Below are 13,399 nucleotides of genomic sequence, written 5' to 3' on the forward strand. Positions count from 1 at the left end.
GTACCACCATACAGTACAAAATTAATAGTTTTTTAAATAAATAGTTTTTTTAAATAATAGAATAGCAGAAGTTACAGTGCTCAGACATAGCCCTGGCAAATCAGTGCCCACGAAAGAATGGCTGTCTCATTACTCCCATAACGTTCCTATTCTCAGATGTAAGGTGTTGTAAGCATCTCCTTGGACAAAATATAAATTGTGATAATTTAATAAATTGAACTAAGATTACCTATATTCTGACGTACAAACAGCAACCAAGAGCTCAGTCATATAAATTAGTTTTAAGACACGCACAGTTTGTTCTTCTAGCTTTTTGAATTCAGACCAAAAGATTGTGTCATCCTTGCCGAGATTGGAAACTTTGGCAGAGTAAATGAAAAATGTGACATTGAAAGATAGCCATGGAAAAGTCACACCTGAAGTCATCAGGAGCGGATGACATCCATTCATCTAAAATTAATCAAACCACTGGTCAATTTCTGCCTTGTATTCTCTTACGGAACACAATGTATTACAACTTCTCCTGACACTTCTGAAGACCTGCTATGTCTCTTTGATAAATTTCATATTTATCTTCAGTCTTCTCTTCTTCCCCATTTCATCATCTTCCCTTCTGAACTAATCCTGTAGTTATATTGTAACCCATAGAAGTCATTTTAAAGATCAAGGACCTGAAATCAATTCAGTTAGTGATTCTTCTGCCTTCATTTTGGCATTCATTACAGAGATCTCAGAGTAATTAAAATGAGAGCATGGAAATGCAACTATAAATTACCATGAGCCAGCCACTGATTCCTTCTTTGTATTTAGCATGTGTATCCCAGCTCTACTTTATTGGTCATATTCTGGATAGATTGATCTAGGTTTGACGTCAAGAAATTCACGCAGTTCATTTGTCAGTATTCCAAGAATTGAACGCCATTGACAGGATGAATGATTTTTATTGGGGGGTTTTTGGAATATCACTCAGTGACGACTATGGGCACTATTTAAAAGTGAGCTGACTTAGAGGATGAACGCATTGAAGCCTCAAATAATCTACAAGGATCCATCAATAGTGAAGAAATGTTGCCTAAAGCTTCTTCTGTACATCTTTGCCTTGGGACTTTAACTTTCCTTTTTATGATCTCCATTCAGTCAGCTGAAGGCAAACCTTATCTGTTGCAAGGTGAGTTTTTTTTGAATTGCATATTTTATGTCATCATATTATACTTCATCCAGGCCTGTACTTTTAACCATAAAACTGTATCAGTATTCAAACATTTTGCAGGAGGTAGAAATATATATTTTCCCATGCTATACTTTTCAAATTCATTATACATAAGGAGAACCCAACACAATATTATTGATATTGATAGTAGATGAAGATATTGTACAGAATATATATAATTTATATTCTCAGTATAGATGATATGTTTTTTCTCAATTAGATCCAAGAGTGTTCAATATTTTAAAAACATATATACATTTTTTTTTATGTGTGTTATCTAACAATATTCCGATGCATAGTTATTGTGTCCAACTTTAAAGTCAGACTTTATTTTTGGAACTTTTCGAACAATGTGTCTAAAATAATCTTTACTTATGCTGCTGTTTCATGAAGGTGTATATCTGGTGCCTTTAATAATTGATATTTTATTAAGACTTTCACTTCAGTGGAAATATCACGGTACCTGGGTTGCGATTGCAGGAAAGAAGAATCCTCAATGATATAAAATTAAAGTTTTTAACATTTGTTTTTCTTACATTGAAAAAAGGCACCAGTTTGTCGCCAAAATGTGTTGGTTGAATAAATACCTTAACTTTATATCATTGAGGATTCTACATTCCCGCAAGCGCAACCTAGGTACCATGATATCTCCACTGAAGTGAATTGCTATCTGGAAGATTTTAGGGTCTGCAGCTACACAACGCCCCCACGGTGAGCACTACCATCGCTCTCACCCACTGTTATTTCTCTTGCGTTATTGCCCTAGTCCCAGCCAGACCTCAGCATTTAGACTTTAGAATTATTTCCTTATACTCTACTTACTCGCCTATCTGCACTAATTGCACATGTAGTTGCAGCTCATTGATCACACACATTGTATCAGACAGATGAAGGCTGTGTATTCTGCATCCATAGTGGTTAGCTCTGCAAATAACATGCCACAAATCTACATTGTCTAAACCAGACAAGCAGCTGGAACAAGATAATGCTTTCAGTTGACAACTAAACTCGATCTAATTCTTTGTAATCTTTACATCCTTTGTAGGAACAAGAGCTTTATAATAATTTTTTTGGACTTTACTATGAAAATGTTATTTATATTTTATGACATATGCCAGGCGAGACTGGGCATGATGTAGAACGAGATCTGACAGTCATGGCTTCTGTGTGTGACACTAGTTCACATGTTTCGGAAATTACCAGCTCAGTTTGGTAGTCATTGGCACAAAAGCTATGTGGCTACTGACTATCTACATTTGGATTATGGTATCAATATTGCTAAATTTTTTCTGACTGTCATTGTCTCACATTTACATGTTTTTAATAAAGCGGTAACAAGTTGTATCTGCATTGCTGTGTTAAAGTGAGTTTTAACGAGTACTTTTATTCCGAATGTCATGATAAATTAACATTTCAGTCAATAAATAAAAAAAGGGAAAGCATAATGATAACAAATTGACAATTTTGCCAATTTTTTTACAATCCTTTTGCTCGATTTGCATCTTTGGAACATACTGTGAACCCATTTTCCATTGTCTTAACGTTTTCTTTGGACCATTACAGAAAATGAATTGTATCCAGAAAAAGATGTCAACCACCAAGATATGCTCCTCACGCTTCTTCTAAATAAGCACTTGCCCATAAGAAGACCCTCACACTTAGGTAAGAGCTATGACAGAAAACCAAAAATGGCAGCACGGCCGGTTCAGTGAACTGTCCTCTAAGGGCTGAAGGGTAACACTTAACAGATATAAGAAAAAATAAAGAGCGAGACAACATTTCAAACCATGGAGAAAAAAAAGGATCTGTGGTGAAAAAAAGGATTATTTTCTTTTTACTAGATTGAAGTACTGCTCCACTATTTATTATTTATTTTTAGATAATAGCTATAGATTTTTTCCAATGGATAAACCCCCTATAACTGTTATTGTCAGTCCCATATTCTTGTAGCTCACAAGGAGCTCTTAGGTTGATTAAACAGCACTTAGATTGGAGACTTAATGTACAGTAATCCCTTACAGCCATGCAGCCATACAAGAAGTATGGTATACCATTGAGGCCAATATATTTCTGCTCTTTATAGACGTGATTTTATCAAAAACTTGTAAGTTACTAGTGATTAGACTATTGTAAAGGTTAAAAAAACTAAAGAAAGGAACTGGAATATAAATTGGTGTGCATGCAGCATGTAAGAGCATGTTCACACACGGCCACTAAACAGACAAAACCAAAGACAGAAACATAATACGCAAATACCCTGCATTAAATAAATAAACAGCAATAGTGCATGAAAATAATATAGGGTACTTAGTTAACATAATTTTGATCAAACTAATGCAAAAGTCATCACACCTCATCACGGTGACCCTATTTGGGACAGTCCTAACTCTAATATTTATAACCTTACCATTTATAAAGTGAAATGCATGTGATAAAAGGGCTAAGAGACTGAGCCCAGCTAGTGGACATACAGACATGGAGAGCTAGAAGAATAGACTTTCCAGCTCAAGGAAAAGGCAAGCCAGACCTTTATATGCACTTGTGCACACTTAACTAAAAAAAACCTAAAGAAATGAACTGGTATATAAATTGGTGTGCATTCATCATGTAAGAGCATGTTCACACATGGCCACTAAACAGAAGAAAACAAAGACAGAAACATAATACGCGAATACCCTGCAACAAATAAATAAATAAACAGCAATAGTGCATGAAAATAATATAGAGTACTTAGTTAAGTGTGCACAAGTGGATATAAAGGTGTGGCCTGCCTTTTCCTTGATCTGGAAAGTCTATTCATCTTGCTCCCCACGGCTGTGTCCACTAGCTGGGCTCAGTCTCTCAGCCCTTATCTACATGCATGTCACTTGACAAACAGTAAGGCTTTAAATATTAGAATTAAGACTGTCCCAAATAAGGTCACTATGACGTGGTGGGATGGCTTTTGCATTATTTTGATCAAAGTGATCAAATAGTGCATTTCATGCACTATCGCTGTTTATTTATTTATTGAAGGGTATTTGCATTTCATGTTTCTGTCTTTGATTTTTATTGCAAGGCTTAACTCAACATAAACCATGAAAATGTCAAGAAGGTCTGACTAGCTATCTCTGTAAGTCACATGTAGTAAAGAATTGTAGTCAGAAATGAATTTCTTCCCCTAAAAATAGTAGTCCTAGACAAACAAGAAAACATTGTTATAAAATCTGGTATAAGCTAAATTCTTCAGGCTTTTTTGCCCTTAAGTTTTAAAATGTGAAGCAAGCAGCTGGTGTTTACTATTCTGACATCTTGGGCTCTACATGTGTGTTTTCTTCAAAATGGCTACATTCATATGAGGTCTCGTTCAGACAAGAATATTATATGTTTGTATGCTGACCATATGCAAAATAGATAGCATATGGACAGCACACGGACCAATGTAAGTCTATGATGTAGTTCACATGAATGCTTTTCATGGTCGGCATGTAAGGAATTGCAGCATGCACTAATCTGGTCTGATTTTTGGATCAGAATCAACCATTAAATTCAATGGGTGAGTTTAAAAAATAGATGAGTTGCCATATGGACATCTTCAGTATGGAATCCGTTTTTTATGGATCCTTTGCCATTATTAAAATAGTAAACTATATTTGGACTATTATTCTATGTTAAATTGTTGATGTGTAAAAGTGATGCCATTGGGAAGTCATGCAGATGTAAAAACCGGACATATGGATGACCTATTCATGGCATAATGATGGAAACACAGATAAAAAAATTGTCTGGTTTTTTTTTGGAAGAAAAACAAACCATTTTACGCACGCATGTTGGAACCTCACCTTTAGGATTTTTTTTTTCTATAAGTAAGATTAAGTTTTACTATCAATAAATGGGTGATGTTTTTAATGATTGCTAAATATTCTATTAGAGTTGGAGCTGGAGAACAAGTTAGAAGAACTGGAACAGGTATGTTTTGCAACACAAGCAATTTTTAAACATGTTTGTTTCACAATACATTGCTTTCCATTATTATTTAGTTACGCAAACAGTTATTTTGAAATAGCTGCATAATTATGGTCTGTGATATGATTTGTTGATCTTTCAAAACTAAATAGTAATAACTAAAAGGGATCACCAGAACTTACAAAAGAAATGGAAAACAATACTAGGTTAATCTGGGAAGTGATGAGGCTTTCTCTATGTGAGCTCTTCTCTCCTCGCTAATCTTACTGCTGGCATCTACTGTGATTACAAGAGGTGGAGGGAAATATAGCAGAGCTGTGTGTTATTACCATCAACTCTGCATCTGCATTTCTCATCCCATGCTACAGTCAACTCTGCTTTACCCTTCCTTCCCCACACTGACAGTGCCGTGTGATGAGAACCACATATATAAAGGTCTGCTCTTCTCTCCTCACCTGCTTGAAATCACAGTTGGTGCCGGAAGTAAAATTAGTGAGGAGAGCAGAGCTGTGTGTCATTGCAATCACCTCTGCAACTGCATTTTTTTTTATCCCATGGTACTATCAGCTCTGCTTTACCCTCCCTCCCCCATGCTGTCAGTGCAATGGTATGAGAGCTGCATATGTACAGGTGTTTTAATGACTCACAGCTCTGCTCTACTCTTCTCACCTGCTTGAATTCACAATAGATGCCAGCAGTAAGTTTAGTGAGGAGAGCAGATCTGTGTACCATTACAATCCCCTCTTCATCTGCACTTCTCATCCTACAGTACTGTTAGCTTTGTTTTATCTTTCCCCACACTGACAGTGTTGTGGCGTAAGAGCTGCATATGCAGAGGTGTTTGTAATGACACACAGCTCTGCTCTCCTCTCCTCACCTGCTTGAAATCACAGTAGATGCTGGCAGTAAGATTAGTGAGGAGAGGAGGGCTGTGTCGTTACATGTCTCACACAAAAAAGCTGAGTCTGACATTCCCTGGGGGCATCAATGTCCTCAGAGATAGATCTCTACTAATGCCTCCTTGGTCTTAACGAAAATTAGAAATGAAAGTTTACAAGCTAATATCTTTGCAACAGAGATGAAAAATTAAAAAAATGAAATGACATTTTACTCATTTCCTGCATGAGAAAAGCAGCATTACATTACACCATGTTTACATGGAGCTATTTTTTTGTGGTGGATTTTGAGTCAGGACAATAAAAACTGAAAGTTTCCAAGCATGGCACCCATCTTCATTGACATGTGGATACAGTATGACCCATTTCGAAAGCACAAGTATGAGATTAGAGAAAAGAATCTGACTTAATTGCAGAAACAGTTCCAATCCTGTATATGGGCTGTTTTTTGTATTGTAGCTCAGCAATCTTTACTTCAATGGGGCTGAAATGCAGTACCAGACACGGCCCTCAGATAATTGTGGTACTAGTTTTGGAAAAAATACAGCTCATTTTTCTAGTATCAGACAGTACCTTTGTATATTGACATTGCTTAATGATAAGTGTTCACAAACATAATACTACTCTATTCTTGATTTTTATTAAAAAATTCCCCACATGGTTAGGATTAAGAAATAAAATTCAATGAATTCGAAGAGAGACTATCTGCTCCCCTGTTATGTAAATATTTCCCCATCAGCTTATTTCTTAGAACTTAGAAACTTCCTGAAAAACTGACTACAGTGCTATCCTTTGGGGGTGCGTCTCTAAACTGTCAGACTTACTTGTTTATTTCTATTTTGACTAACAGGAGAACAGCACAAAACATAGCTATAAGATGTTCAATTAGTGCTTCAGATCTGTTTAAAGGAGTCGCCTAGGCTTGGGACAAAAGTCTGCTCTATGTGAGTATAGGCTGCTGAATTGTGACACTGTGTGATACACATGATTTTCTGCTATTCCCCGTGCTAGTCAGAGGTCACTTGACCACATGGTTGTTCAGCACGGTGGCTCTTTTTCTCAAGCACGGTGACTCAAGGCTGCAGCCTTGGGTTCTAGGTTGAAATCCCACCAAGTACAACATCTACAAGGAGTTTGTATGTTCTTCCCATGTTTTTGTTGAGCCCCAATGGGGACAGTGGAATTAATGGCGCTATATAAGTGAGCAAAATAAAATATATGTATGCAATTTACATACTTGTAGTAACATGCTGACTAGACTCATCTGGCTTCCCTCAATTGACTTCACAAGTCTAGTTGGCACGTGACCGCAAGTATGCAAAAATCGCATACAAGAGGTCACGTGACCGCCTGCTTGCATCGTAAATACATGGAATCATGAAAGCCTGCATATCATATGCTGTCACAATTTGCAGTCTACAGTCAAATAGAGTGACTGCATGCTTTAGTCCAAGCCTGGAAACTCATTCAACTACGGTATCCATCTATCACCTGCTATTGTGTCAGCAGTAGAGAAGACACAAATCTGTGCTGCAGTCAGAGTAGTAAAGTAAAATAAGGCTTTTATGTCTCTGTCTTGCCAATATAACCAGATGATTATTTAATTATTCATAATGTATTCAAAGCTATCAACGTATTCATCACAATTACAGTTGTACTAAAAATATATATTTTTTTCCAATCAGCTAGAAAAACTGAAGGAACAGATTTTGGAAGAGAAGTCGGGTGATGTGTCATTTGCCATGGACAGGCTCCCACCTTCACATCCAAACAAAAGAGGTATACATTATAGAAATGTGATCTTGCTCCATAACTGCCATAGAGCATAATAGAGTTGAGTTGCACACTAGAGGCTAATTAGTCCTGGCATCTTACAATCTCCTTGTCATCAGTTTTAAAGGGAATCTGTCAACAGATTTATGTAATCTGAGAGCACCATGATGTAGGTGAAGAGAGCTAGATTCCAGCGATGTGTCACTTACTGGACTGTGTTTTACTGTTTCAATAAAATCAGTGTTTTATCAGCAGGAGATTATCACTACAGGACAAGCTGGCCTTCTGCCTCCTAGTCTAACCATGCCCCTTGAAATGATTTGCAGCTTTCTGTCACTATACATTGATTACAGAAAGCTGCTAACCAGTGGTGTGGACAGAGTTACACACAGCTCAGCATTACAAGCTCTGCTAAATCTGCAACAGAGAAAACTGGGATTCTATCATAACTGCTGTACCTAGTAAACTAAGTGACACCTCACTGGAATCAGGGTCTCTGCCCCTACATCATGCTGCTGTCAGATTACATTTCAAATCTGCTAACATATGCCTTTTAATCTAAAGCTAGTTAGTTTCTGTAGTGGTAGGGCATCCAGAGTTTAAAAGATTATTCTCCTTATAATAAATGGATATAATTGAAAAGTGTTTGTAAAAATAACTTTGAAATCTTCATACTTTTAAAAATCCTCTCGGTTCACAAGAATAGAGGGATTTTTAATTGTATTGTATTTTACTGCTTGTTGCATAGGCTACTGGTCCATACTGCAGTCAATTGGCGGTGGTTAGTCTTCTAGGCAAGGAGCGTAGCGCTCACTGCTCTGATGCTGGTCAGATCGCTAAAACGCACTGTTAGTCTCTGATCCAGTCAGCTTCAGTGCCCCTGCGCTGCTCCTGTAAAGGCAAAATGGCCTCTGCTTGCCACATTGGAGAGCGTACAGTTCAGGCAAGTGGTGAAACAATGCATCAAACTCTCCAAACTATCAATCAATTAGGAGAATGCAGCCCCCAGGAAGCAGGAAGCTCTCTCCTCCTGTACCAGTCGCTGATTCGTTTTTGTTAAAATGATTGTACTTGTTGTTTGCTATGTATACCCCTTTTAAACATGTAAAGTGCCATGGAATTAATGGCGCTATAATAATAATAAATAATAATAATAATAATCTGGGAGGGTGGAGAGCAGTGTGCTGATGAAAAAGAGGAGGCAACCCCTTCAACTGCAACTGCACCAAAAGCTTGCTGTTTGCACAGGTGTTATGCTGACAATGGGGCTCTTTCAAAGTCATGGATAAGGCTATGTGCCCACGATGCAGAATTGAAGCAGAAAATTTCCACAGCGTTTCTGCATGTTCTTGGCAGTAAAAATGCTTGTGGATTTTACACGTGTTTTTGCAGCGATTTTACATGCGGATTTGACTGGCGTTTTTTAAATGCATTGTGACCTCAAATCCGCATGCGGAAACGCACAAATAATGGACATGCTGCAGATTTTTCCGCAAGGAAAATCCGCTGCGGAAAATTCCGCAGCATGGGCACAGAACATGCAGATTTTCATTGGGAACCATGGGGCACGTATTACCAAGCGTTTTGCAAGCGTTTACGCTGCGGAAATTCCACATCAAAAACGCTTGAAAAATGCATAGTGGGCACACAGCCTTAGGTCTTTTCAGCATTGTATGGATTTTGTTGAATCTCTCTAGTAAAAGATACCATATCTGGCAATTCGCACTGGGTTTCTGTGAGAAAAAAAAAATATCATTGATGAGAATTTTGACCTTTTTAAGTGTCTTTACTTTCCTTTCACAGCGTGTTTCTGGAAATACTGTGTTTGAAGATGACTCTGCAGGAAAGAGCATATTCATTGCGAACTGACCAAAGCTTTGGCGCATAGACCAAAAATTTAGCAACAATGAAAAACTGTGAGGTTATATTTTTCTGCAACATTTGTAATTTATTTGTGTTTAGTGTTCACCTCAATGGAAGGCTACATATGAGACACTACTGAGCCATTGATTCCCCTGAGCTTTACAAGACCACAATGCATTAAGAATATTGCATCACTTGACTCATTACTCATTAGACGTTATGAGCTGAATTTACTATTGTGTTTTCAAATGTCAGCTGCAATCCATTAACTTCTTTCATCTTTATTAGACTAATGTATTTCATTCCTTCCATTATTACTTGTTAAAAGAGCCAGAATCTCATTTTTTTTTGCATTGATTGAATAAAGATGTATCAATTATATCTAAATGTCTCACAGTATTTTTGACTGTTTGAAGCCCGCTGCCACGTCACAGCAAACCTCTTAGTGGGTCTTAACATTTCCTGCCTAAAAGGAACGGCGCAGTGCGCCTTCCACCACTGCAGCGACGTTGCACCAGCAGGGCGAGCGGCCTGGTGCCTCACAGCACCCATGCTGCAAGACTGAGTCCCCATGACTCCAGGAAGCGCTGCCCCACAAGCACAAAACCACAGCAACAATGGCCGACACACTGCAACAACACCACATTAAAGAAGCATTTCAACTCACCTTTCTCAAGCTCTCAAGTGAGAGCAAAAATAGGCTAGACCCTCTTTGCAGTCTCCTGCTAATTTAAAGTTACCTGTGCCGAATGGGAGGAGTGCTGGTCCAAGAACAGGGAAAGAATATGCAATGCCAAAAAGAGTATTGACCGCACCTCCAAAAAAGATCCTTCTACTATTTACAACCACTTTAATTGATCAATATTATAAACGGGGGGCTTTTGTCAGACAGGGGTAGGTCACAAAAATGAGCAATAAGGATTCTAGCCCTAAGTTTGGCCTGATGGTTTCCCTACCTTGCCGCAGAGTCTGGCACCCTAAAGAGCGATATGGCGCCCCTGCTCGACGTTGGCTAGCCCTCAATGACCCTGCTATACCCTGCAAAGAAGTAGCACCACTGTGAATAATTAGATAACAACAAACAGGTATATGTGACCAAAAGGTGACTCAAAAGGAAAACTTAAAAAATTACGACAATACATATAGGAAGATAGTCGTGTCAAAGACACTACATATGTCAATCATGTCTCATTGATTACTCAATTATAAGTAGTTCACATACAACATCTTTGATTTTCAGAGAGTGGACTATCTCAGCTGGCTACCCTTAGAAGCAGGTCACCGGTGGTCCTCCCTGCTCTGCTAGGGTTACACGACATGTATTTTCTCTCATCCTAGAGAATCAGCCCGAATATGCTAATCACACTCTGATCAAACTCTGACTAGAGTATGATCAGAGTGTGATCCGATTTTCTTGGTTGAAGAAGAGATGTGAAAAAATGTCTCCATCTTGTTATTTGTTAGTTATATAGCACCATCATATTATACAATGCTTTACAGACATCGTCACTGCCCCCATTGAGACTCACAATCTTAATTCCCTATCAGTATGTCTTTGGAGTGCGAGAAAAAACCAGAGAACCTGGAGGAAACCCACAAAAAATGTGTGGAGAACATACAAACTCCTTGCAGATGTTGTCCTTGGTGGGATTTTAACTCAGGAACCCAGCGCTGCAAGGCTACAGTGCTAATCACCAAGCCATCATGCTACCCATACTCTCCATTCTGTCAGTTAGTGAAAATTGGACTGCTCTCAGATCTCTTCCAAGTGTGGTCCGATTTTTTTCCACAGGCTCATTGACTTGCATGGCCAAGTGTGATCCAATTTAAGGATGCAAATTGTAAATGCTGTGATTTTTTTCCTCAGACAAAAAATGGACATGTGCATGGCACTATACAATAATATTGGTCCGAATGTGATCAATGTTTTGCTGTATCACACTCCGTGTGCTGAGGAGGGTGAGGGTGGCGGCACTAGTGTTGAGGGGATGAGGAGAGTAGTGGCAGTGATGTGGAGATGGCGTGCTCCCACAGGTAGAACTGTGATATATGAAGGGACCAGATCAGTGTTGGAACGGGCAGAGGTGAGTAGTTATTATACAGTATGGAGCACTATGTGGGGCCATTATACAGTGTGGAGCACCATGTGGGACCATTATACTGTATGGCGCATCATATAGGGTCATTATTAGTGTTGAGCCACCTCCGTAGTGTTCGAGTTCGGTTCGGTTCGTCGAACACCCGTGTGTTCGAACTGTTCGTCGAACACCTTCGAACACCGTTAAAACCAATGGCAGGCAAACAAAAACACATAGAAACACATAGAAAATACCTTCAAAGGTGTCCAAAAGCTGACAAACTGCTCAGAAGACACAACTAACACATGGAAAAGTGACAAGTACATATAGTCATGCGAAAACAAAAGAGGTGGAGGAGTAAAAGGAGGGGGAGACACAGATATAGGCATGTCATGCCCTTCTAAAATCCAAAAAGTGAGAAGCCGACACGTTCAGTCCACTCCTGCCCGTGCCACCTCCGTGTCGCCGGGTTTGTGCCAGAGCCGCGGTGAACCCTGACGGCCAGCCCCCCTCTCCCAATACTGGTGCCTGTCCGCTGGTGGGTCGAGCGAGCCCCCTTGTGGTGGAGGCAGCTCTAAGCTTTTTAATTTAAATTGTCTCTCTAATTTGGATGAATACACTTTAAATCCATTTACAAGGATCTATTGGAGGGCAAGTCTCATGCCAGCAGCTGCGTAATTCCAGCTCCAGTAGCGTCCACTAAAGCTGCTGCAGTTAAAAAGCTTTTATAAGGATCGAGCTCGGCTGTCCACCGCAAGGCATCCTACTGCCAGTCCCAGCCCCTATGCCTTGGGGTGCCTCCTGATGCTCTTCACTGAGTATCCCGTGGTCCCGAAGCATTTCCTTTGAAAAAATTAAGTGTCCAAACTACAGGTGGTGTAGCTTGCTTAACAGCCGGGATAATCCGCTGACTAGCAGACACTGCTACTAGGCACAAAGTATTTCCTGGGCTAGATGCAGTTAAAAATTTGTAATTAGATACTCTCGTTGGATGCTGAGAAAGCATTCCATAGAGTCTCCTGGCACGCCATATATGATTCTCTTAAAAAGCTTGGGGTAGGGGTCTAGGGGACCCTTTTATAGCCAAAATCACGGCCCTGTATCACAATACGTCACCTAGGCTGAAGATAAATGGAACTGTAGCACCCTGAGGGCTCGGTTGCTACAGAGGTATTGCACCTCACCCAGAGGTGTGATATCTCACTCTCAGGTAAGGATGGAGTGTGGATCAGGACCCGACACCTGCATGCATTACACCACATTGCCGTGGGGCAGGGCGACCAATATGTCTCTGAGATGGGCACGACAGTCCCTGTCCCTGGCTGGAGTGGGGGGAGGGAACACTGAGGAAGGGGAACCCTGTAGTGCAGGAGCAGGGAGGAAGCAGTTCCTGGGTGCATTGAGAAGGGAGTATAAAAGGTGGGCACCATCTTAGTTCAGTGCAGAGAAGTCTGAGCAGAAGTGGCAGGGAGCAGGGGCTCTGCATGAGCTCTGCTCCGGAGGCGGGCCTAGTAACAGAGGCCCAGGCCTGAAAGAGGGAGAAGGAAGGAAGAGGAGCGGAGAAGGCTCCAGGAACGAGGAATGAAGGGATCCCAGGGGTGCGGAGGGGCGAGTCGCCACCGCACGCCCGAATC

The 13,399-nt window shown here is 39.9% G+C and overlaps 1 protein-coding gene across 3 annotated transcripts in view; it reads left to right on the top strand.

Annotated features, from left to right (window-relative positions):
• The window catches only part of UTS2B (urotensin 2B), a 58,566-nt gene extending 48,531 nt beyond the window's left edge, over positions 1-10,035 (top strand). For 2 of the 3 annotated variants that reach the window (XM_073675161.1, XM_073675160.1), the window contains 4 exons: positions 2,774-2,872; positions 5,121-5,158; positions 7,737-7,830; positions 9,628-10,035. In XM_073675161.1, coding sequence (XP_073531262.1) covers positions 2,774-2,872; positions 5,121-5,158; positions 7,737-7,830; positions 9,628-9,653 — 257 coding nt within the window. In that variant the 3' untranslated portion in view covers positions 9,654-10,035. Of the gene's footprint in view, positions 1-593; positions 1,169-2,773; positions 2,873-5,120; positions 5,159-7,736; positions 7,831-9,627 lie in introns of those variants that run through there. The other variant, XM_073675159.1, reaches the window with a different exon arrangement.
• The last annotated feature ends 3,364 nt before the right edge of the window (positions 10,036-13,399 follow it).

Source organism: Phyllobates terribilis, unplaced genomic scaffold, assembly GCF_046119375.1.
Source record: "Phyllobates terribilis strain yellow unplaced genomic scaffold, ASM4611937v1 Scaffold_3__8_contigs__length_932513732, whole genome shotgun sequence".
In the NCBI taxonomy this organism is placed as follows: domain Eukaryota; kingdom Metazoa; phylum Chordata; class Amphibia; order Anura; family Dendrobatidae; genus Phyllobates; species Phyllobates terribilis.